This window comes from Juglans microcarpa x Juglans regia, chromosome 4D (genome assembly GCF_004785595.1).
Source record: "Juglans microcarpa x Juglans regia isolate MS1-56 chromosome 4D, Jm3101_v1.0, whole genome shotgun sequence".
NCBI lineage: Eukaryota > Viridiplantae > Streptophyta > Magnoliopsida > Fagales > Juglandaceae > Juglans > Juglans microcarpa x Juglans regia.
Genome location: NC_054600.1, coordinates 21,308,131 through 21,334,254, shown reverse-complemented (window position 1 = coordinate 21,334,254; position 26,124 = coordinate 21,308,131). Strand labels below are relative to the sequence as shown.

At 36.6% G+C, this 26,124-nt stretch overlaps 2 protein-coding genes across 2 annotated transcripts; both read left to right on the top strand.

The window, feature by feature from the left end:
• Positions 1-1,721: 1,721 nt before the first annotated feature.
• Positions 1,722-6,294, top strand: LOC121259444. Its single transcript, XM_041161038.1, has 7 exons — positions 1,722-1,919; positions 2,613-2,764; positions 2,875-3,008; positions 3,235-3,440; positions 3,534-3,740; positions 5,145-5,225; positions 5,922-6,294. The coding sequence occupies exons 1-7, from the start codon at positions 1,870-1,872 to the stop codon at positions 6,169-6,171; spliced, it is 1,080 nt and encodes a 359-aa protein (XP_041016972.1). The 5' UTR covers positions 1,722-1,869; the 3' UTR covers positions 6,172-6,294.
• Positions 6,295-7,287: 993 nt separating this feature from the next.
• On the top strand, positions 7,288-13,303 carry LOC121259443 (protein PALE CRESS, chloroplastic). Its single transcript, XM_041161036.1, has 7 exons — positions 7,288-7,445; positions 7,556-7,623; positions 8,318-8,512; positions 8,837-8,923; positions 10,379-10,429; positions 11,180-11,359; positions 12,950-13,303. Exons 1-7 carry the CDS (start codon positions 7,316-7,318, stop codon positions 13,181-13,183), a joined length of 945 nt encoding a protein of 314 aa, XP_041016970.1. The 5' UTR covers positions 7,288-7,315; the 3' UTR covers positions 13,184-13,303.
• Positions 13,304-26,124: the final 12,821 nt, after the last annotated feature.

Below are 26,124 nucleotides of genomic sequence, written 5' to 3'. Positions count from 1 at the left end.
ATTAAAGGTAGAAAAGCAGCCCTCTATAAAGACAATGACACGTAGGAAGAAACACAATAGATTAATTAGACCTCACCACACAGAATCACGACATGCAATACCAAGTTCTTCCTCATTTTGTCTTTCTAAGCCTCTTCCTCATTTCGGCTCTGTCTAGGCCTCTTTGCACTGCCACCAAGCCCGCCACCCGCCTTTGCCATTTCCTAGCCCCCTCTCCAGGAATCGCACGAACCCTCTTCAGGAATCGCATGATCCACTCTCGACAGGAAACCCTCCTCTAGCACGACAGCCTTCGCACTCTGTCTCCTCCACCCACTCGGTCTATCTCCCCTTCATCTCCAATGACCCACTCCATCTAACACCCCTTCATCTCTTCCGCTTTCTGTGTCTTCATCTTCTTACTTGGCTTTCCGCTTGAACCAAATCTAGTTGAAGATTTATCGAGACAGTCTCCACTAGAAGGCATCATTGCAGTTGTAAGAGAATGGCGGCCTATTCATTGCAACTATACATGCATGTGTATGCACGATTCTATTTTCTTTCACCTTTCTTTACATTAAATGCTCCAGTAAATGTATATAAATTCACTATTTCTTTACTTTCTTCCTTCATTGTTGCCTTTAATCTTACATTTTCTTTTTGCCTTTTCAATCATTCATATGCATCACAACAATTATGGGTGGAGGATTTTAATGGAGGAGAAATAAGTCTTGAGCCATGGAGTATTTAAAGAAGAATTAAGAAAATGAGAGAGGATTATTCGCAAGAGAGAGGGGGGCACGCATGAGGCATACAAGAGGGGGGAGAAGAAGATGAGAGAGAGAGAGAGAGAGAGTGTGTGTGTGTGTGTATGTGGGTTGAGCGCTGTCATGGATGAGTGTGGGGTGAGATTTCGTTTGGGTTGGGATCTCTTGGAAGAAGACGAAGTGAGGGAGGGGATTGTATGGATCTTTGATTAGGTGTATGTAAGTGTAGAAAGTATTGTTTGGATTTGAAGGTGAGTTGAAATGAGTGGAGATGGATTGTGAATAGTAGTGAGATGAGTTGTGAATAGTAGTGAGATTTGTGAGTTAAAGTTGATGAATAATAATAAATAGTAGTGAGATGAATTGAGATGACTTGCGAATACAAACCAATACTAGAAAGTGCTTAAGTGGTGCATAACTATTGGAGGGCTACTTAATGAGGGAGAGCAGTAGGACCGTTCCCCAGCTTTTCTCTAAAATTAGTATGTCTTCGCATTTTTGTATTCTTGAATTTTAAGAAAAATTTAAAATTAAGTACTTTTATTAATTTGTCTTACTATTATTATACGCTACAAATTGCTTATATGATATGATATAAAATTCAAATGATAAAATTTGATATGCAAAATTTAAAATTTAAAATTTATTTTTTAAATTAAATCATGCAGATAAAAAATGTGTGGTGTAGAAGTTTAAAAATAAATTAACAGTGACACTGATAGCTGATGCCACATGTTAATCTTTAATTGGCTAATGTAAATATTGATGTCACACATTAGCTAGTAAAAAATTGGCATGTAACTTTCCGTTAAAGATATAAATTGACGGAGGTAATTAATTACGAATTTTTTAAAATTTAGATATCAATTTTATAAAATTTAAAAACTATTCTCAAATTATGAAAATGTACAAACTTCATGTACTGGTTTTCCAATTAAACTATTTTTTATTTATTTATTTATTTTTATCAAAGCTTTAGTCGCCACAACAACGAGGCCTCTGATAATTCCACTCTCAGTTAATCAATCTCCATCTACATTTCGTGCTCTTATTTGTATAATTGTATTCTTCCGCCTGATTCTCACATAACAATTACCCGCCATCTTTGGATTCTTCCATCTGCATGGACTCCGAAGCAGCAGCAGCAGACTTTTCCAAAACCCTAACTACAAGGTCCCGACTCCCTTTTCTCTCTTCCTCTTTCTCTCACACTTCTATTTTCGCTATTAGTGAGGTTTCTGCGGCAGTTTATAGCATGTATTTCAAAATGGGTGTGGTTGGTTGCTGGGAAAACTCTGAGAACAAATGGAAAGCTTGGGTTTTGATCTTCTTTGTTTTTGGGTGGGGTTCTATCAATTTGTTGGTTAGTTTATTGCAAATGGTTTTATTGCCTTTGTTCGAGCAATGTTAGGATTTGAACAATATTTTCAATATTAAAAAGCTCACCTTGCTCTGTCCATTCGTGCAATCGGATTGTGGTGAATAACTTATACTCGTTGATTTGTAACACAGTACCCCGGAGATTTGTAACTGAACCTTGAATCTCTGGCTTCTCTTGTCTTAGTCCGGTTTCTAGAACCATTCTTTTTCCAATACTTCCTTCCTTACATGGAATACAGCATTAGAAAGTATCATACTACTCAATGCCTTCCGCCTGCTCATGTTATTGAACCCTGACATGCCTTATTTTAATAATGTACTTGGTATCGAACAAGGAAGGATAACAATAGCGCAATTGACGTACTGTCTAATTCAATGATACAAGTTAACGTTATGACTCTGAGGTTGTTTCTGTTTTGTCACCAATGTAATATATCGTAGTGGCTCCAAATTCTTGAAGCATTTTTTTAATTTATTTATTGACAGGCACAAATGTCCTGCATGCTACAAACAATATAAGAAAAAGGGCCATCTTGTCGAGCACATGAAGATCTCAAACCACTCAGTTCATGAGCCTAGATGTGGGGTGTGTCAAAAGCACTGCAAATCTTTTGAATCACTTAGGGAACATATTATCGGTGGGATATTATTCCATATGCATTCTGCTTAGAGTATTGCATATTTGTTTTGATTCATCTTTTAAATTGTTTATCTCAAGTTTTTTTCTTAAATATTCTTAATTGTATAGGTCCATTGCCAAAAGCAAATTGTTCAAAGATTTTCTCTGAACAGGGCTGTGATCTTTGCTTGAGAGTTTTTGATAGCCCCAGGTCTCTCAGTGAGCATAAGAGAAGCTGTTGTGTCTCTCCACCTACTCCAATAGTATGTTGATTGGCGATTTCTGTTTGTATACATCCTGTGTACTTGGGATTCACCAATTTTCTTCATTCAATGAAATTTTGTATACCTATAAGAGAAAAGTATGGTGATTAGTGAGAACTTCAAGCACCCCACGCAAAAACTGATGTTATCAATCAAAGAAACTCAGCAGAAACTGTATCTAGACATGCAAAGTTTTTCTTATAAAACTTGGGTTGAACTGTTGCAGGGAACAGTGAAAATACTGTATTCAGACTCAAATTTTGTAAACCAAAATTGCAAAGTTCCTGAAGCAATTGCTATAGATTGTGAAATGGTTGGTGGTGGAAGTGATGGATCACTTGACCTTTGTGCTAGCGTTTGCCTGATTGACGAAGATGAGAATGTAATTTTGCACACTTATGTGCGTCCCCAATTCCCAATCACTAATTATAGGTGCTTATGTGCTTTATGCTGTCTTAGTTTTAGAAGAATTATTTCGAATGTACCTGCTAATCATTCACCTATCATGCCATGAATGTTTGTCAGATTTGAAATAACTGGGTTAACAGAAGAGCATCTAAGAGATGCCTTGCCACTTAATGTAGTTCGAGAAAAGATTTTGCAAATTATGTACAATGCAGAGCCCACGGGAAGGGAAAGGTTGAACGGTGGAAAGGCTAGGCTTCTTGTTGGGCATGCATTAGAGCATGATTTGGATTGCTTGGGAATGACTTATCCCGATCATCTGCTGAGGTATTAGAAATTCTTTCTAGATTCCCCAAGTACTTAATACAAGGACATGTTAAAATTTAATTTTGAAAAATATCCATGATGAGTATAATGAAATGGAAGCCTAAAACAGGACAGATTGAGGCATTGTCATGTGTTGCAATAATTAAGAAAGATTTTTTTTTTTTTTTTTTAATAAAGTGAACAAAATGACATTTGAAACCCTACTCATATTACACCATTGATGTAAAAAAAAAAAAAAAATTGCAAAAATTGCTTGTACTTATTTTAATTAGATTTTTCTTTATGAGTAATGTAAATTTTACTAAGCACAAAGGGGCGCAACTTGAGTACATAGGAAGTGTCCAAAAGGATACACTCAACTAGTAATAAGAAGAAAAACAACAATATTCCTTATGTTCAAATAAGCTGAAGAATTGTGAGCTATTGTGAGCAGGCATCCAAGAAGAGAGATCGTTGAAAATTATGGCCTCTGATTCTAACACTATCCTCTCATGGTCTTCAAAAGTTTGGGCATTATGTTCTTGCAAAACTTTATTGTGTTTTTTCACCATATTAAATCAAATACTTTATTTTTTTGTCATTCATCCCCCATGTCACCACTGTATTCTGCTAGTTTTGAATGAAACTCCAATCATGCCATACTTTGATCCAAGATGATTATATGCAACTGAGATGTGTAGTCCATAACTTATCTGCCGCATCTTACGAAGTACCTTGTATGAGACTGTTTAATTATTTATAATTTTCTTGTTTTTTGTAAAATCGTTTCATCATCTTTATGGTCTATTCAAATTGAGCAATCTTGATTCTCTTGGCATTTAATAGCTCTTTCTCTCTCTCTCTCCCAGTGTCACCATAGGGATTTGGACAGTAACAATATTGGAATTAGTTATCAGGACCCCAAGTCTGATAAAGACTGGATTTGCGCCTCCAATTGCAGCAGAAAACATCATGAACTTATATATTTTTGTTTTCAAATGTTTCCAGATGCATCTTAAATGCGTGTTAGGATCAGAGAATGATATGCAAGTATTATTTTTTTTTCTCCTTTGTAGAAATTATCTGTAGTTTGTCTGTTGAAAAGTATTTGTGAAATGTATGTTCCACTCGTCAGGTCAGCCAAACCTAAGAAGTGTTGGCATTGACCATTGTAAATATTTGGAGAAACTAGTAGTTTGATAATATATAATATATATTCTATTTAGGCTGAAAAGTTCTGCCCGAAGATAAAAATTTCTGAATCATAACTTCCTAGTTTTGGATGGTAAAGTGGAACGTATTTATGCTTTTATACTTTGATTGATGTGAACCTAATTTTTATTTGAGTGAAGCTTTCTGTGTAGAAATCTACCTCTATTTTGTGCTCAACAGTTACCTTTCCTCTTTGTTTGCATTCTAATGCAGGGATTCGGCAAAATACTACCCATTGATGAAAACAAATCTAGTTAGCCACTCTCTCAAATACCTCACCCGTACATATCTGGGGCAAGTTCTTGTCCTCTTTTTTGTTTTATTTTTTTATTTGTTAGTGCTCTCGAGTTTTCTTTGGATTCTCTTAAAATTACTTTAGATTGCGGATGGTTTTTATCCAAAGAAACTTGGTCCTATGGCTTGGTATTGTGCTCATAGTAAATTCTTCTTCTCTTGAACCATAAAGATTTAAATTTGACATCATAAAATTTGTGAAGTCATTATTTATGGTGGAAATGACAAATTTGGCATGTTTTCCTCCATGTAAACATTAGATGTCACTCTCTTAGTTTTGTTGCTTTTGGGAATTGTTTTCAGTTTGTCTATCATAAACTTTATTTTCCAATACAAAGCCAAGTGAACGGAAACATATTATCAGAACGACCAAGAGGGACCTCGAGAAAGGATAAAGAAAGACTCGTTAAATACACACATGTTTATGTAGTAAACATCAAATTTAGACTTGTTTAGGTTGTAGTTCTTAGAATCTTCATCGAGCATACTTCATTGGGTTGTGAACTTGTGAGTGATTGCAGTTTTGTTTTGGAGAAGTCAAATATATAAAATAGTTTGTTCTTGTTCTGTTCATCTATTCCTAAAGCTGTGGGACTTGGCATAGAAGTCCTGCTCTAATTTACTTGGAAAAGTGGTGCTGACTCTGTAAGTGCTTTAGTTAATATTTAGTAGGGTCACAAGGTTTTGGTTTCACAGGTACGATATCCAGGCTGGTGTTCATGATCCATATGAAGATTGTGTGTCTGTGATGCGGCTCTACAAGAGAATGCGTAGCTTAAATCATCAGAAAGATGGTATTGAGATATCAACTACTGCTTACCATTCCCAAAACACTACCAGCAACTATGGTTCCTTTAAAGCCGAGGAACTTGAACAGATGACTGCAGATGAGCTTTATGAGATTTCACGACCAAACTATAGGTGCTGGTGTCTGGACTCAAAGTGAAGCAATGCCAGCCTTAACAAGTGATTTCTTTCTTCATCCATATGGCCTTATAATCTTCTCTGAGAATGGAAGGTTATAATTTTGTAGCTGGCGTTGGACAGGCAATATAGTTTTAAAAATACTATACTTATAAACTGTAGTTTTAGGTGGAGTAGGAGTTTCCATATATATATATATATATATATATATATATATATATATATATATTGTTGTTGTTGTTGGTATTTCCTTTTGTCTTTTTTTGGCTTGAAATCTAAAGGAGGGAGAAAGGGGCCTTCAAGTTTTATGTAACTTTCTTTGACATCTTTGATACTTTCAACTGGAAAAATGAAGAATATTACATTACACTGCCTACTTCTACGGCATTTCAACCACATGTCTTTAACAATTTCTTGGGCTACATGAACATTCCCCTCCCAGAAACTCTCCCAAAGAAAATGCCACTTCAACGTAATAATATCACTAATATGGTAAACATATTCTAGCCAAGAAAAAAATTAGAAATTAAAAAACTAAACAAATCTTCAATCTTGACTATTTATTACAGGTTGCACAACTATTTATTAAATGAATTGAATTTGAGTCTTAGATTCATTTAAAAACTTTTTTTAATTTAAAACTGTATTTAAGATAGTATATTTCAACCCACAGTACTAAAAATCAGATTTGGATCTTCTAAAAATATTATGAGATGCATTTGTAATGTTAAATACAGTCGTTAAGTGTGTAATTGCAATGCAATCTGTTTAAAAAAAAGTATGGTCTACTATTAAAAAACTAGTTTTTTATCATGTGGATGTCATATTTTTTCACTTTCTCAAAAAGATTGCGTAATTCTTGCGCAATTCACGACTGTAAATATTATTATTATTTTTTATTTATTTCTCATTTTTAAACTTTAGAATTTTGTCAGCAGATCCAAATCCCTAAAAGGCCACCCTCGGCAGTCATTTATTCCCAGAGGCCAACGGCCCAAAACCAAACCACGGATCCAGGAACGTGTAGAAAAACCTGTCTTAAGGAGCTCAAACTGAGTGTCGAAAAGCTCTCCTCCTTTCTTTCTAGGCCCAAGTAGTAATTGCTGCACTATTCTAAGTATAACTATATCCCTGGCTGTCTTTGGGTAATTATCTCTAGAGTGAAAATGGAGGCAAAGGTGTTGAAGCTAACGTGCTTACTTCCCCCGCCATTACCAACTCACCCCGCAGTGCTCGCTAGGCTTCCAGTGCTTCCATTCTCTTCTCCTTTTAAACCCAAGTACTCATCCCTCTCAGGTTAGTTCCCAGCACCACAATACCTTTTACCCTTTTAAAGTCTAGTATTTTCTAATCTCTTGGAAGTTTTTTCTTTCCTCTCTCTTTTTCTGTTGGGATTCGGTAACCAGTTCTGAGGAGGAGCGTGAGCAAAGATGAACCGCTCATAGATGGGCTTCCGAAGGAGTATTATGATGATGTATGTAGCCTTTGATATAAGCTATGGCTTGCTTTCCACCTTTTGCTTAATTGGGTGTCTCTTCTTTTCTTGTCTTTCCATGTTCTTGATGATTATCGGTAATCGTTTTTTTTTCCTGAAGATTCAGCTGAATTCCTTGGATTTCTAAGATCGGTATCTTGTAGAGTAGCTATATCTACCACTAAATCATTAATTCGTAATATTTTTTTAATATAATGCCTTTACAGCTAACAGATTGACCAATCTGAGTTTATGTTTCTGAAATTGCAATTGACATGGAAGTTAAAGATGAGGCTCTTTTCATGGTCACCTATTATGAAATAAGAAACTCTTCCCATGTTACTACTTATAAGTTATATCATATATTGTTTTTTCCCATGTTAAATTTTTCATATGTTTTTACTTCTTGTGTACTTGATCTACGCCTATTTACTTGATTCAATAAAACTTTATCTACCTATAAAAAAGGGTATTGATGTTAATATTTAATACGTTTATTTGATGGATTGGCTGACCAAGCTTTATGGACTACTTAGATATTGATTTATGAATATTGGGGGCATAGTCTGAATTCTGCCTACAACAATGTTATGTAGCCTGAATATTAAACCTAATCTGTAATCCTTGTAATGTTGAAGTTGTGATATGTGTAATATACACGATTTGGAGTTGGCATTAACCTTCTCTAGGTTAGGAATGGCAAGCCCGGCAGCGGGAGACGACAAAGGAGTTGCATAGAAGACGTCAAGAGGAAGATGAAGAAGAGGAAAGAAAGGTCCAAGAGTATCGTGAAATGGCCATGCGTTTGCAGGGATATCCGGAACAAGATGTCAAAAAAGCACGGAGATTAGTTTCAAGCTTCATCATAGCTGCTGAAGAAGTGGAAGAGGTACTCAGAAACTACATTAGCAATAGCCATTACTTCATGAATGGCTTAATTTGTCAAGAGATTCTTCCTCTAAAACTAGGAGAATATTTTCTTTCTACATTGTTTTTTGCACACATATAAGCATGTAGAAATTTTTCTGAGAGGAAATCCCCTTTGTCTTTGGTTGGTTTTCTTCACATAGTCATTACAATGAAAATTTTGTCTTCACTGTAAGGACACTTCATCTCATTGCTGTCTGCCCACATGCATCTCTTTGGTAGCATGTTCATTAAGTAATAAGTTATGTTGGATGGTTGTCACTGTGGAGCACTTTATTTTGTGCAGAAAATTGAGGAAGCTGCAGAGAGAGGAGAACTCACTGAACTTGTACTGATGGTCATATGGAATCGCCTTGATCTTGCTCGCAGAGATGTCAGTTGGTCTTTTGTTGTCTTTAAGATTCCTTTTCATCTTTTTTTCTTTTTTGTTTTTTTATAAGTAGGAAAGTTTATTCAGACATAAAATGGGTGTTACTTCAGTACACAGGAAGTATACAAGAGATCCACCTAAGTAGGAAATGGGAAAACTGCTAGCAAATCCTGAAAAGAAGAAACAGAAAAAGCTAAATTGTTTTGAAGCACTATCCAATGAAAGAGGGTGTTAAGAAAAGATGTCTGCAGCTCCGACATTGATTTTAACACTCGTAAAACTATACTCATTTTTTTCTCACCAAGTACTCCACAATAAGCAAGAGAGGATCATCCTTAAGCAAGAGCAGATCATCCTCCATAATAAATCACATTGATTGCTACTAAGTTGTCCTTTTTAACATGCTAACGATCCACCACTTGAGTAGTCATAGCTCAACCAATCCCAAATAGGCCAAAAACCATGACCTGTAAGGCGTTGGAAACCTTGCAATGCAGCCGAAGATGATCATCAACAGATTTCTCATTCTTCTTACACATGCAGCACTGGTTAATCACTGTGATGCCTGCTTCCTCATGTTGTCTGTGATAAGAATCTTCACTTGGGGGGTGGGGGCTTGTTCTCCAAGTAAGATTCCATAGGAAAGGTCTCTAGCCTTGAATGTCAATTCATCCAAGGATTTGTGGCATTCTTTGTTTGTGAAGTGACTTTTTAATGTGCCGATTTCAAAATTTGCAATCCCTGTAACATTCAAATTAACATTTCTCTTTAGTTGGAGAAATGTTATTGCATTTTAGAATCAGTCTAACAAATCTCAAATATTTGTAAATGATACAGTGCCACTTATTTTGTAAAGAAAGTTCGATTTTTCACAAAAGTTTGAAGATAACAATTTGTATCAAAGATTGAAATCTGGAATTTCTATATAGAAATCATGAACCTGAATTCTCAGGAAGGAAAAGTGAATAAGTGAGGAAGTGATTAGAGAATACTATTTCTCTTATCCTATGTAAGTTGGTGATATGTCCCATTTCTTATGAGTGAAGCATCGTTATTGAATAAGGACTCTGATGACCAAAGCTGCTCTGTAACATATGATTGTTTTAACAAAGCGGTATTTAGATGTCATCTTCTTGGAGGCTTGTCACTTAGAAAGAACAAGATATCCCACCAATAGCTCAATAAAATAACCTTTCTTTACTGATAAAAAATATATTTATTTATTTTTTGGTATGTAACCTGTTTTTATATTTATAACAAATATATTTAGTCAGGACTTACAAAAGGGAAATTTGGGAACTCCTTCATTCTTTTCAGTATATGGTTCTCCCTTGTCCTTTTTTTTGTGTGCAAATCTTACAACTAGAGTATGAGGTCAATAGAATTTTTGAGATGATGTCTTCTCTCTCTCTCTCTCTCTCTCTAGTGTTGATTCCAATATTTCTCACACTTTTATAGGAGGAAAAGGATGCTATAAGAAGTCTTGATCTGTTATACAGAAGGGTTGAGGTATGTGGTTTGCTAAACTTCTCTTGAACTTCAGCGCAAGTCATCTTAAATTTTTTTAAGCCAATATGCAAAAGGCTTTGAACTTTCTTAAAACTTCTCAAGAACTTCAGTGAAAGTCAACTTAAATTTTTTAAGACAATTGTAAAAGCAATTTTAGTTGTATAATTAATTTTCTTCTTCTAACGTTTCTAATGCTGAATTTTTAAGCCTTGATAATATGTATTATCTCCTAATAAAATGCCTCTTAAGTAATTTGTATCATCTGAATCTAAAAAACATGCGTGGCTTATCTTTCAGTGGCTCCAGTAGTGAAGGAGTCTGTCTCTATGCCTATAATTTCCTTTTGTAAGAAAATGTCATATTTGGAAGTGAAGTACTATAGGTGTCTTCCAATCTGATTTTTTATATTTGTTATTCAAATGAAGTTTACTGCATTTCTTAATCTGGTTTGTATCATTAAGCCCTAATCAAAGTTCCGCCTTTCTTGTTTAGATATTTTGCAAGATTTTTCTTGAACTAGCAGTTGATTTGTAGAACTGGCTTGAAGCTCAAAATATCTTGGAGCTGAAATTAATTGATATACTTTTTCACATATTATCTGAGATCATGCTGATTTTAAGTTGAGTTCCAGACATGTTTATGTCCACCCTAGTACATCTTGTACCATAATAAGCCAGGCCCTTTCTTTTCATTTTCTATTTTTCTTCTTGAGGGAAAATTATAAAGATCTAAATTTACTTCGAATTTGAGACTGAGATTCTGAAAAGGGAGGCCACCCCTGCCATGAGACTGCTCAATGATCTTTTGAGTATCCATGATGAGTTTGGTGACGAAGGCTGGCTGAAGGAATGCAAAAAGCTCATGGTTGATACCTTTCCAAGAGAGGATCCGTTTAGCATTCTTGTTCCAGCAGGATTTGACATTGATAAGGTAACCTGCAAATATTCAAACCATTTATGGTTTTTATTGAACTACATGATAGACACAGCTACGAAGTATGTTTCTTGCTGAACTCAAGGATCTGTTATAAGTTATAACATCTTATACCTGCCCTCCTCTTGTTCTTTTTTCTTTTTGGCTCTGGATGTCTGTTCTATGGTTTTAATCTCAACCATATGATGCTCTTTCCTTATCAATGATACTAAAGAAACCTTTTTTTACGTGTATACAATGACATACTGGTGATTCTCTAAAATCTGCCACACTCTTTAGTGTATGCACAGTTGGAATCAGAAGTGGCACAAGCCCTATTGAGTCAGAACCATAGCCATCTCTCCATGTAGGGGCAAATGCATCTAACTACTTATTTCATTAAAGCACAGAATGAGATATCAATAAGAATTGGTTTTGATTTTTTTCTTTTATTGGCACGGGGTGTCCGAGAACAAAGTCCCTACTTATCCCAAGGGTGCACAGGCCCGCAGCAAGGAGTTTCCTGTAAGTGCACCTCAGATAATTCAAGGGGAAATCTCCTTAGTCCGATGGGCCCAAGAAATTGTTTGAATAGGGTTTGAACCTTAGACCTGGAAGGAGCAAACCATCATGACCAAGGCCTTTGCCTCCCGAGCAAACCTCTAGGAGTTTGGTTTTGATTGTTAATAACATGTAGAAAATAACTAGACTAATTGGAGGAAAAAACGAATTTCTCTTTTGTTGGGTTGCATGTGGAGCCTGATTCGTGAGCAGAAAAGGTGCAACCCGTGAGTTCACTCGACTGTCACTCAACCTGGCGCTTGAGCGAAACTCAACTCTTGAGTTTGTGGGTTGAGTTTCGCTCGAGGTGTGCTCGACAGTGGGCTCGAGCGAAGTTCAACCTATGAGTTTGCTCGAGTCTTGCACGGCAGTAGGTTCAAGTGAGACACAAACCCTAGTGTTCGCTCGAGCTGTGCTCGACACACCCCTCGAGCCAATGTTTATTGGTTGTTGGCTCAAAGCGCGCTTGACACGCCGCTCGAGCGAATGACGTATTTTTTTGCCAATTAGGATTTCCAGTGCCGTTTTCTATAAATATGTAATATTTTGATCTCTTGTACATGATTTTCAGTAGTTTTCAGAGTGAACAAAAGAGGCAGTGTGAGTGCATATTGTGAGAAAGAAAAAGCCGTAGAGAGTGAGTTGAGATTGTGTGATTGTAATCTTCTATGAATCAATAAAACTTATGCAGCTCTGTGGACGTAGGCACGTTGCCGAATCACGTAAATTGTGTGTCGTGTGATTTTTTATTGATGCTTTAATTTGTTTGCCATCGTTGGTGTGTGTTTTGCTCAACATCTTTCTGTTAGAGGGAAACAAAAGCACAGTTCTACACTTCTGATTCCCTCCAAGTTAATAGAACACTTTCCCAGTGGGAGATTATTTACTTTTTTGGATAATATTAGGCATTCTGGGATTTTTCATTTAATTTTAGGTAAGTTACACATGTAACAAGATTTGATGCAAATGCTATACGATAATGATAAAATTAGTCTGTCATAGAACTTTGTGACAGTTTTTTTTTTTTTTTTTTGGTTCTCTAAACAGCATCAAGGGCCAATTCGACCTCCACTTGAGGATGATGATACACTTTTGAGGGTAGACTTTGTTAGAGAGGTTGATGCGTTGCTACAAGAGGTCCGGTGTGAACTAAGTGAAGCACAGAATGCACAAGGGTTTGATCCTGAATCTGTTGCAAGTCGGTTGAAGCAGCAGGAGAAAAAACAAACCATACGTCAAGTAGAAGCTCTGCTAGACCTGGCGATAAATTTGAAATGGTAGACATACTGTATCCCTTCTTTGGCCACTTCCCTCTTGTGGGAGAAAGAGGGGATGTGGATTTTTCTTTATTCTATTTCCCCCTTTCATGTTTTTCTTTCCTTAAATATTTTTGTGGGGGGTGGATGCAACTCTGGGATTGGCAGTTTATACTCACCTCATCCTCCTATTTTTTTTTTTTTTTTCATTTTAACCTGTTAAAAATAACAAGAAACTTTAAGTACCTTCAACTTCAAGACCAACATTTGATTGGAATCCAAGCATTTAGGCAGCGAAATTATTTTATTATTATTTATTACTATTTACAAATTATTTTAGAGTCGAGACCATCTCAATATCCAAATGTAATCTTAATTCCATTCTTTTCTAATATATAGAATTGGAAGTTGCTGGAACATCTGCTTTCTCTCTCTGGAATGGGACACCCTCCCTTTCCATTTTTGAGGGTTTTTATTTTTTAAAGGATGCATTTGAGTTACTAACACAAAGGATGTGGCAGACCAATGTCCACGCTTGAATTGGGTGTTTCTCCATTTCAAACGTGAGTTCAACACTTCTGTAAAACTTTATAATGGAAAACAGAGGACTGCATGAAAACTTGTATATATTCTCATTGCTTTCGTGAGATTAAAAGGACTGTACAAAGGGTCTATTTATACACTTCATTTACCCAAGCATAGCTATAACAAACTTAACCAACTTAACTGTATAGCTGTAACAGATTTAACTAACTCAACTGATTATTTACAATTTTAAGATAAAACTTTCTGTTTGGCTTCTAGAGACTGTAATTCTAATTTTTCTATGTGATTTTCTATATTCCAACACCCCCCTCAAGATGAGAATGTATATTAATCATTCCCATCTTGCGAATAAGGTGATGAAAATTGAGAGATCCGAGAGGCTTAGTTAATATATCTGCTATTTGGAATCTGGAAGGAATATGAATGATTTTTATAAGACCTTCCTGCAGCTTTTCTCGAACTAAATGGCAGTCCAATTGGATATGCTTTGTCCTCTCGTGGTGTACTGGGTTTGATGCAATCTCAGAGGCAGGTTTACTATCCGTGTATAGAAGTGCAGCTTGAGTATGTTCAATGGTTAAATCAAATAACAGGTAATTTAACCATTGAAGTTCACAAGTAGTTGATGCTAATGCTCAATATTCAGACTCTGCAGAGGACCTACTGATTGTGGGTTGTTTCTTTGATTTCCAAGAGATGAGAGAATCTCCTAGAAATATTGCAAAACCAGTGACACTCCTTCTAGTATCAATGCAGCCGCCCCAATCACTGTCTGAGTAAGCCTTTAGATGTAGTGGAGACTTGGCAGATAAGAAAATCCCTTGGTCTGGTGTTGCCTTGATGTATCTAAGAACTCTCTCTGCTGCCTTGAGATGTGAGGTGCTAGGATTGGCCATAAATTGACTCAATGCCTGTACTGAATAAGCAAGATCAGGTCTAGTAATTGTTAGATACAACAATCGACCCACTAGTCTTCTATAAGATGCTGGATCAGATAGAGGGTCTGATGAGTCATTTGCAGTTAATTTCAAGGTTGATTCCATAGGGAAAGCAGTTGGTTTGCATCCAGAAAAACCACTATCATGTAGAATGTCAAGGGCATACTTTCTTTGACATAGAGCAATACCTTTGGCTGACCTAGCTACCTCAATCCCCAAAAAGTACTTCAATTCACCCAAGTCTTTTATTGTAAAAGATTTATGCAAAAAATCCTTCACAGCAGATATAAGTTCTAAGTTGGTGGAAGCAACAATGACATCATCTACATATATCAATAGAGCAATGAAACTATTTTCAGTTTTCTTGATAAAAAGAGATGAATCTGACTTTCCTTGAGTAAAACCAAATTGAAGTAGTGAAGTGGACAGTTTTGAAAACCACTGCCTTGAGGCCTGCTTTAGGCCATATAAACTCTTTTTGAGTTTGCATACTCGAGGGTCATTAGGGGTAGAAAAACCAGGTGGTAGCTGCATATATACCTCTTCATTTAAATCTCCATGCAAAAAAGCATTATTTACATCAAGTTGATGTAAATACCAATTGTTTGATGCGGCTACAGCTAGTAATATTCTCACTGTTGTCATTCTAGCAACAGGTGAAAAAGTATCAGAGAAGTCAAGTCCCTCTTGTTGAGTGTAGCCCTTGGCTACCAATCTAGCTTTGTGTCTGTCCAATGTGCCATTAGCTTTAAATTTTATGCGATAAACCCATTTGCAACCTATTGCCTTTTTGTTAGGAGGCAAAATTGCAAGTTCCCAAGTTTTATTAGTTTCAAGAGCTTTAATTTCATCTGCCATGGCTTGTTGCCATTGAGGTTGTGAGATGGCTTGTTTAAAAGTTCTTGGTTCAGATATAGAAGAGACAGCATGAGCAAAAGCTTTGTGATTGTTGGAAAGTTTAGAATCAGAAATGAAAGAAAGAATTGAATAAGGTTTACCTGAAGAAGGATAGCAAGGAGGTTCATGGACAGCTGAAGAACTTTTAATCAAATTACCACAATAATAATTCTGCAAGTATTGAGGAGAATGCCTAATTCTTTCAGATCTTCTCAGATTTGTAATATTATGAGATGGTAATGAAACAGAATTTTCTGGAGAAGGTGAAGCAGAATTTTCTGTAGAAGGTGAAAGAGAATTTTCTGTGGTAGGGCAGTCATATATTTGAGGAGAATTTGGAAAAACAAATGGGATATGGATAGAGTTAGGAATAAATGGAAAAATGGATTCATGAAATGTGACATTTCTAGATATGAAGGTTTTGAGAGTAAGTATATCAAGCACTTTGTATCCTTTTACATTTGGTGGATAACCAAGAAAGATGCATTTTGAAGCTTTAGGTGAAAACTTCCCTCGATTATTTTTTAGTGTGCTTGCAAAACACAAACATCCAAATACTTTGAGATATTTGTAAGTTGGTTGTTTATGGAATAAGAGGTAATATGGTGACTGATTGTTTAAGATTGAAGAAGGGGTACGATTAATGAGATGGGTAGCTGTCAAAACACAATCTGTCCAGTAAGATAGAGGTAAATTGCTTTGAAATAGAAGGGCTCTAGCAACATTTAGTAGGTGTTGATGTTTTCTTTCAACCCTACCATTTTGCTGTGGAGATTCAACACATGATAATTGATGTATTATTCCATGCTCTTGATAGAAAAGAGGCATGTTAAACTCCTGACCATTATCTGTTCGAAGAGTTTGAATATTTGTGTTGAATTGAGTTTGAGCATATTTGATAAAACTGGTAAGTATAGATCTTGTATCAGATTTTGCTTTCATGAGATATAGCCATGTAAAACGACTATGGTCATCTATGATTGTAAGAAAATAGCTATATCCAGAATAAGAAACTGTAGAAAAGGGACCCTAGATGTCAACATGAACTAACTGGAAATTTTTATTTGATTGACTGTTTGATACAGGATATGGAAGCTTCTTTTGTTTAGCTAAGGGACATATTTCACATACATGATTTTGTGAAACTTTTACAGAAGGGTCAAGATTACTAATTATTTGTAATCTTGTAGATGGAATATGCCCTAATCTAAGATGCCATATATGAGGATTGTTATTACATGAATGAACTAAGGCAGTAGAAGAAGGACCAATCAAATCAGGCATTTTTCTTTTATTTAAGGCAGGAAAAGATAAGTGGTATAAACCAGATTTGACTTCAGCAAGCCCAATCATCCTCCATTTGCTCAAGTCCTGCAAAATGCATTTGGATTGAATGAAGAACAATCCAATAGAATTATCTTTAGTCAATCTTGAAGCAGAAATCAGATTGATATTGAAAGAAGGAACAAACAGTGCATTTTGGAGGATTATATCAGGAGAAAGTTTAACATTTCCAGAAAAAATGATGGGAACAGATTGTCCATTTGGTAAATGGACTTTAGAAGGTTTGCTAAGTAAGTTTTTGGAATCAAATAGATGAGGAGAACATATCATATGATCTGTTGCTCCTGTGTCAAGAATCCAAGTATAGGAATTCTTTGAAAAGGAAACAATATTAGCTGAAGAATAAGATATATCTGAAGTGGAGACAACATTAGCTGTGGAATTAGTGTTAATATTGGAATTGGATAGGCTATTTGCTAGAGTAAGCAGATTTTTGATTTGTTCTTGAGAAAATATCATATTGGGAATACTTGAATATTGTTCTAATGAAGATGCATTGTTTGCAATGGGTTGTGCATATGATGAATTTCCAGATTGCATATTGAGTGATCTTTTCCCTTTAGGACCTTTCCATCCAGGAGGATATCCAATGAGTTGAAAACATTTGTCTGCAAGATGGCCAGAATAGCCACAATGAGAACAAACCAAATCTGTTTTCCCTTTTTGCTTCGTGTATCTAGCACCAGCAGATGATTGTCTTTGAGGTTGAGCAGCAATCATGGCATGAGAATCTAAGGAAATTCCAATACTGTTAGACAGAGACCTTTGACTTTCTTCTTGTAGTAACAAAGAAAATACTTTACTCATTGATGGTAGGGGGGATTGAAGGAGTAATTGACTTCTGATGGCTGAGTATGAATCATGTAATCCAACCAAGAATTTTATCACATAATCAGACTGTTGTCGATCTGTGAGATTCTTGAGAATACTGCAGGTGCACCTACCAAGATTTCCACATTTACAACTCGGAATAGGTCTATAGCTGATATATTCATCCCACAAGGTTTTAAATTCACTGAAATATTCAGTAATAGTTTTAGAACCTTGAGAAATGGAACTGAGGGATTTTTCAAGAGAGAAAACTCTCGGACCATCACTTCTAAGATATCTTGTCTTTAGTTCCTCCCAAATGTCCAAAGCAGTTGTAAAATAAAGAAGACTGCCACGGATTTCTTTGGAAATTGAGTTCATTAACCATGAGAGCACTAGATTATTTGCTCTTAGCCAAGCAATTCGAAGTCTAGAATCAGTATCAATTCTAGGTTGAAGTAAAGTTCCATCAATAAAGGAGATTTTATTCTTGACAGTGAGTGCAATTGAAATCGATCGACTCCATGCAATATAGTTCTCACCTGTAAAGATTTCAGATACAAGAAGTGCTCCTGGATTGTCAGAAGGATGAAGATAGTACTGGCTCGAGGAATCATCACAAGGATTCGGCATAGGAGGATTAGCCATAGAAGCTCTCTCAGAAGGAGTTTCAGAGTTTTCCATAAAAGCAAGAAACAGAAAAAAAATGTCAAGAAGCAAGAAGAATGGAAGATTTCAGCGGAAGACTTTTCTTAACCTGGCTCTGATACTATGTAAAACTTTATAATGGAAAACAGAGAACTGCATGAAAACTTGTATATATTCTCATTGCTTTCGTGAGATTAAAAGGACTGTACAAAGGGTCTATTTATACACTTCATTTACCCAAGCATAGCTATAACAAACTTAACCAACTTAACTGTATAGCTGTAACAGATTTAACTAACTCAACTGATTATTTACAATTTTAAGATAAAACTTTCTGTTTGGTTTCTAGAGACTGTAATTCTAATTTTTCTATGTGATTTTCTATATTCCAACAACTTCCCTCGCGAGATTTTTTTTATGGGTGATGCCACACTCCTCACCGAACGGCAAAACTTTTTATTTTTTTCCAAACATTTTTTTAAACACTTTAAACATTTTAAAAAATACAAAAAAAAAAATTACAAACTCATTAAAAAAAACTTCCTTAATCATTAAGTTAATAAAAATAACTCAATCGGTGGGTTTTGTCAGTGAATTTTTATAGGTGAGAGTAGTGAGAGTATACTTCCATTCATGTTTTCCCATTTACTGTACAACCGGGTTTGAAAAAATGTGTTGAAGCACCGTCCATGTTCACTAATGTTAGATGCAATTATGAGTTGTGTAAGCGTCACGCGCTCTATTTAAAAAAAGAGTTGAATCAATTTATATAAACTTATAAAAAATTAATTTTTTTATATTAATATTATATTTATTCATTTTTTTCAAAATGAGTGTGCGATGCTTACGCATTTTATGACTGTAAATATTATTTTTCAAAGTAAAATAATAATCTTAATGAAGAAATTAATTAATTTATATTTATATACACGGTTTTCAACTGCCATTTGCTTATCAAAGGGCATTCAATTTGCAACATTTTAGTTTCATTATCGCATTAAACTACAGACAAAGGACTCGACCGTTTTTATTTTATTTTATTTTATTTTTTTTATGACAGGAGAAGTAACCACCCCACATCAAAGTCCTTAAGACTCACCAGTGTAACCTAAACTCTCGGGAAGACAGCACAATCTCTGCGTCTTGGTTTGGAGGAAGAGGTTTAGTCTTTTATTTATATAATGACATCAGATGTCTGAGATAGAGTGCCGATTAATCTCGAGAATGAACAAGCTTTAAGTAAAGAGTTTTTCTTAAGTATACATTGGGTAATTTAAAGAAAAAATCTCTCACTCTGATGGCCTCAAGAGTGTGAACATGATGAGTTTCGAAATTAAGAGGTCGACATATACTGCTCACCCCAAGATTATTGCATCATCCCTTAGGATTGGAAAGGTTGGGTTACTTGGGTTGCTAGTTTCAAATAGAGCAAAAATTGTCTCAAACACGAGAGAAAAAAACATATAAAATGGACTTATAACATTTATTCATGTCTGTGTAGATGTTTTGCAACTTGTTTGAATTTTTGTCTCATGTAAAATAGTTTTGAAAAAAGAGAAATGATTTGCATACTCTTAGGGTGTGTAATCCCCATACATTCTTTTTAAAAAATAACAAATTTGTAATCTATTTTTTAATAGTGGACTATACTTTTTTTTCAAAAGGCATTTGTAGAGCTTGCAACCCTTAGGAATGTATCTAGTATTATTTCTTATGAAAATACGCTCAGTAACAAGTCCATCAAAAGCTCATGAACACTTTATACCCAGTTGAAATATGCCAATACTACAGTTATACTTAAAAATAAATATGATTAAATTTCAAGTTTACAAAATGTAAATTTTCTTAAACTAGAATTTGGCAACTCACATTCATCTGAACTGTAGGACTGTTCATCCGAGCCAGGTTTTTTCCCTGCCCGGTCCAAAACCCGGGGTACTGGCCTGTATAGGAAAACCTAGGTATATAGGGTCCGGGTATAGGGTTCGGGTTTGTACCCGGGTTTTATAAGGAAATTTTTTTTAGAACATTTTATTACCCCAGAGTTTCGATCACTCCTCTCTGCTCTCTCTCTCTTCTCTTTTCTCTTTTGCCAAAACCTTAGCATCCCAGCCATTCTTCCTCTGCCGACGAAGCTTCGTTCCCTCCGTCTTCATGATTGTGTCGCTCCGCCAGTCGATGGCCTCTCTGTCGTTGACGTCAAGAACCCAAGATTATGTTCTCTCTCTCTCTCCCTCTCTCTCTCTCTCTCTCTATTGATTTGGGTATGTGTTCTTTTGCAAGTTTAGCCAAGCAAGGACTAGTTTTGCTGCTAGCCCAGTGACCTACTTTCGACGACTCCAAGATGGTTCGTTTTCAACATGCTCTGTGTTCTGAGATCTACAACTTTGAGATAATGAGAGAAGGCTTGTCTTCTATCAATTTTATTTTGTGTTTGTGCGTGTTTGTTTAAACTTAATATGAATGAGGAAGTAGAGCTTTTGTCTAATATATGACGTGAAAAAGGCTAAAACTAATGAGACCCAAATCTAGATTTTGCATTCTTCTGTTTTGCGAATGATGAATCATGATTAGACCTAGATCTGAGTTTACTCATATTTTGGGTTTGATTCTCAAGTTTTTTTATGCATTTTTTTTTTTTTTGTGTTAGATTCATGTTTTGAAATATTTTTACCACAAATTAATTGATACACTTTTACAGAAATGGAGAGTTGGGGAAGAGATACGAGAAAGAGATACTATTGTGTTATAGGCGCAAAATAAAATAAATATTACATGTATAAAGAAGGATATAAAGCAACAATACAGTCTATGAATCTGATATAGTCTACCATTTTACAAGTATTACTTGATGTATTCTATGACTAGTTTTAACTTAGTTGGAATTGAACTTGTCAATGTCATTTCTTAGAGTTTTTGCTCATTGTTCTTGGTTATTTGTGGCGTACCTCAGTTAATGGTACATTACAAAATAATATTATTTCACTACTAGGCTGTCAAAAGGATGCTTAGAATTTGAGCTTTGGGTACTTTAGGTAGGTTTCTAATTTACTTAGAAGTCATTCTTCAAGGAAGAACATCTTATTTTTGGGTTGTTCATGTGACACGTAGATATTCTTATATATATAAGATGGAGAGATTTATTGCCAAATGAATGAAATACATTCATTTCATTTTCAGTGACTGGAATATTTATGATCTAATGCACTATTTGATATTGTAGTTTCATTTTAAGGGACATTTTAGGAAGTTGATTACACATCTTGTCTGGTGTTAATTTTGAATGAAATACCTAAATTGAAGTAGTTTTATTGTTTGAGGCCATCTTGTCTGGTTTTTTTCTTCTTGTTAAACCCACTTATAAATTGCAAAGTTTTAAAAATTGGTAAATACGTTTGGGTGGGCTTGCAGTTTTTGAAATGCTAATTTCACATCTGGCAACTTGGTTCATGTTAGCTACAAATTATGCTTCTGGTAACTAGTCTTCTATATACTTGCCAAATCTGCAGTTATATTGACATTCTTTATGGAATACTATATATTCATTCCCCTCCCTTTTGACTAATTTAGGTTTTAATAAATCTTTCCTATATTTTCCTTTCATATTCACAATTGTAATCCTGTGAAGCATTGCTGAACATGGTGGCAACAAAATTATTGGGTAGTGGCTATTGGAGTTTTGGCTATCCTAGTTCTCGAACTATCAATTTCTAGGGTATAGTTGATTTGAAGATCTAGACAAGGGAATGTATCATATGAACCTGTAGGTGCTGTTGTTGTAACTCCTATTGTAATTGTGTTTTGTAATCTAATGTATAAATGCCAAATAATATAATATGTTGTGGATTGCATTGTGTTGTATGTATTTTACGAGATGAACATTTTATTTTATTTTTTATTTTACATGCATTTAGTTAAGAAGTTAATTAGTTGTTTCTAACTTTAATTATTTTTTACATAAATTTAGTTTTCCAGTTTGATAAATTTTTATTATATGTACAATATTCAGTGCATTTGTTTTGGACGTGTTTCACCGTCACCACCGAACGATCGCCTGCAACCAAAGAATAAGGCGACTTAGGGGTTTGAGGGAATGCCTCTGATGCCTCCAAGGCTACACGATTGAGGATCTCTCCCGTTACGCCCAACGCCAAGAGTTACGCGGTCGAGGGCATCTCCTGCTACACTCCACTCGCCAAGGTTACACAGTCGAGAGCATCTCCCTCTACACCTATTCGCCAAGGCTACACGGTCGAGGATCTCTCCCGTTACGCCCATGGCCAAGAGTTACCCGGTCGAGGGCATCTCCCGCTACACCTATTCGCCAAGGCTACATGGTAGATGATCTCTCCTGTTACGCCCATTGCCAAGAGTTACGTGGTCGAGGGCATCTCCCGCTACACCTATTCGCCAAGGCTACACGGTCGAGGATCTCTCCCGTTATGCCCATCGCCAAGAGTTACGCGGTACAGCCAATGGAGTCCATTGCATTGCCAGTATCTATAGGCACAGTCCCTCATGTCGTCATGGTAATGACTGAGTTTTTAGTGGTGAGAACTTGGTCGGCATACAATGCAATCATTGGGTGACCCACGTTGAATGCCTTAAAGGCTATCACCTTGACCTATCCATCTGAAAATGAAATTCCCGACGAGAATTGGAAAAAGGTGAGGTATGAGGCAAGCATGTTCTAGCAAGAGAGTGTTACGTGCAGGAACTTAGGCCAGGACAAGGAGAAGTCAGTATTGTGGATACTGAGGAGGGGGCAGTTCTCCCACCAGCGCCCTAGGTAATGATGACGGAACTGGAGACTAGAGATAAAAGTACTTTGAAGCAAGGGGAGGCAGATGAGCCCCTCGAGTTAGTCACTCTCAAGCAGGGTCACTTGGGAGCCATGTGAAGATCGGGACTAAATTAACAAAGGAAGAAAGACAACAATTAATAGACTTCCTTTTAAATCATAAAGACATGTTCGCATCGAGTCATAAGGATATGTCCAGGATAGGCAAGAAGATCATTGAACACAAGTTGAGTGTAGATCCAAAGGTACACCTAGTAAAACAGAAGAAAAGAAACTTTAGTACCGAGAAGTACGAGGCGATCGCGGAGGGAGTGGATCGGTTGCTGGCAGGAGGATTCATCAGAGAAGCACAATATTCGGATTGGCTGTCCAACGTAGTATTAGTAAACAAATCCAACGGGAAGTAGTGAATATGCGTGGATTTCACTGACCTCAACAAAGCTTGCCCAAAAGACAATTTTCCGTTACCACAGATAGATTAAATAGTAGAAGCAATGGCAGGGCATAGGATGTTAAGCTTTATGGATGCCTACTTAGGGTACAACCAAATCAGGATGAATGAGGCTGATCAAGAAAAGACTACTTTCATAACTGACCAAGGACTATACTGCTATAAGGTGATGGCCTTTGGCTTGAAGAATACTGGGGCAACTTACCAAAGGTTAGTAAACAAAATGTTTAAAGATCAGATTGGGAGAAACATGGAAGTATACGTTGATGATATGCTAGTAAAAAGTATGGAGTTTGCCCAGCATGTGGAAGACCATAAGGAGGCTTTTCAGGTTTTATGTCGACATCGAATGAAACTCAACCTAATGATGTATGCATTCGGAGTGCAATCGGAAAAGATCCTCGGTTTTATGGTGTCAGAAAGAGGTATCGAAGCAAAGCCCGAGAAGCTAAGAGCAATAATAGAAATGAAGTCGCCCACGAACTTGAACGAAGTGCAGAAGCTAGTAGGAAAGATAGCAGCTCTTAACAGGTTTGTATCCAGATCGACAGATAAATGTCTTCCATTCTTTCAGGTGCTTAAGAAGGCACAAGATTGGGATGCCAAGTGTGAGGAATCATTCATCCAGTTGAAGGAGTATTTGGCTAACTCACCATTGCTCAGCCACACCAAGCAAGGGGAGCTATTGTCGTTATACCTGGCAGTGACCCCGGACGCTGTGTCAGCAGCCTTGGTGCGAAAGGAGGGGAATGAACAAAAGCCGGTATATTACGTAAGTAGAGCCCTGAGAGGAGTTGAAACCAGGTACCTCAAAGTAGAGTTAGTCGCCTTCGCCGTAATGGTAGTAGCAAGGCGATTACAACCATATTTTCAAGCACATCCGATAAAGGTGATTACCTCGTCAACCTTATAAAAGGTATTGCAAAAATTGGACACCTCAAGACGGCTGGTCAAATGGTCAATTGAATTAAATGAGTATGACATCAGTTACATACCAAAGAGCGTCGTGAAAGGACATATCTTGGCCGATTTCGTAGCGGAGTTTTCAAATTTCCGGGAAGAAGCCCATAAGTCACCAGAGAAGAATCCATGACAAGTGTATGTGGATGGATCATCCTGCAGAGCAGGGGGAGGAGTTGGTGTGTACATGGCGACAAATGAAGGGGGAGAGTCGTACCATGCAATATGATTAAACTTCAAAGTAACAAACAACGAAGTTGAATACGATGCAGTGCTCGTCGATTTACAAATAACAAAGATGTTAGGGGGGAGGAGATTGAAATGAAAGCAGACTCGCAGGTAGTGGTCATGTAAATCACCGGCGAATACCTGGCGAGAGGGATCAAACTCATAAAATATCTCCACCAGGTTCAAGAACAATGCAAATGCCTCAATTACTTTCAAATCAAGAAAATAGCTCGAGGAGACAATTTCAAAGATGATCGATTAGCACGAGCGGCCTTAGAAAAGCAGGAAGAGGCGTTGCCGTGGGTTGATCTATGAATGATAGCCAGTCTAGCATTAGGAGAGGAAAGTTTGCAGATTGGAGAGAATACCTTGGGATGGGTTAATGATATAAGGAAGTATTTGGAGACAGGTGATCTACCCATATCCCGGTAAGAGGCGAGGAAGGTAAATAGCAGGGCGACTCGGTTTACTATGGTAGACGAGGTACTTTATAGGTGAGGTTTTTCAAATCCATTATTAAGATGTGTAACAAAGGAGGATGTAGAATACGTAATGAAGGAAATACATGAGGGGATATGCAGAAGTCATTCGGGAGGACGATCACTTGCCACAAAGATTGTAAGGGCAGGATATTATTGGCCAAACACGCTCAAGGATGCAAAGGAGTTCGTAAACGCACCTCTCAAGGAGTTGCGATCTATAACTTCACCTTTGTGGTTCGCCCAGTGGGGAATAGACCTAATAGGCCCTATGCCTCACAGAAAAGGAGGAATCAAGTTTATCATTGTGGCCATCAACTACTTTACGAAGTGGGAAGAGGCCGAGGCAATGACAACTATAACAGCCCAAATTGTGACAAGGTTCTTATAAAAGGCATTATTATGCAGATTTGGGTACCTTAGTGTATCATTTCTGATAACGGAAGGCAATTTGATTCTGAACATTATCCTTAATGATGTGCGGAGCTAGAAATCAAAGTCAAGTTTTCTTCCCCAGGCAAACGGGCAAGTTGAAGTAACTAATAAAACCATCATGGGGATACTAAAAAAGAAGGTGGGCAACAGAAAGGGGTTGTGGGCCGACGAGTTCCCAGAGATTTTATGGGCTTACAAAACAATACCAAAAACCTCAATGGGCGAAACACCTTTCGCCCTAGCATATAGAAGTGAGGCAATGGCACCGGTGGAAGTTGGGTTACCAAGCTACAAGAGGAAAAACTTTGATCCAGAAGCAAACGTAGCAGGGTTAGAAGAAAACTTAGATTTGTTGGAAGAGATAAGGGTTGCAGCTTCTAAAAAGAAGGCAGAATGATACTTCAACAAACGATTGAGGCCCAGATCTTC

Coding starts and splice junctions, on each gene's coding strand:
- LOC121259443 (XM_041161036.1), top strand. CDS start 7,316: ATGGAGGCAAAGGTGTTGAAGCTAACGTGCTTACTTCCCCCGCCATTA. Junction 7,624..8,317: donor CGAAGGAGTATTATGATGAT/GTATGTAGCCTT, acceptor TCTCTAGGTTAG/GAATGGCAAGCCCGGCAGCG. Junction 10,430..11,179: donor TGTTATACAGAAGGGTTGAG/GTATGTGGTTTG, acceptor TTCGAATTTGAG/ACTGAGATTCTGAAAAGGGA.
- LOC121259444 (XM_041161038.1), top strand. CDS start 1,870: ATGGACTCCGAAGCAGCAGCAGCAGACTTTTCCAAAACCCTAACTACA. Junction 3,441..3,533: donor TTCCCAATCACTAATTATAG/GTGCTTATGTGC, acceptor AATGTTTGTCAG/ATTTGAAATAACTGGGTTAA. Junction 5,226..5,921: donor CTCACCCGTACATATCTGGG/GCAAGTTCTTGT, acceptor TTGGTTTCACAG/GTACGATATCCAGGCTGGTG.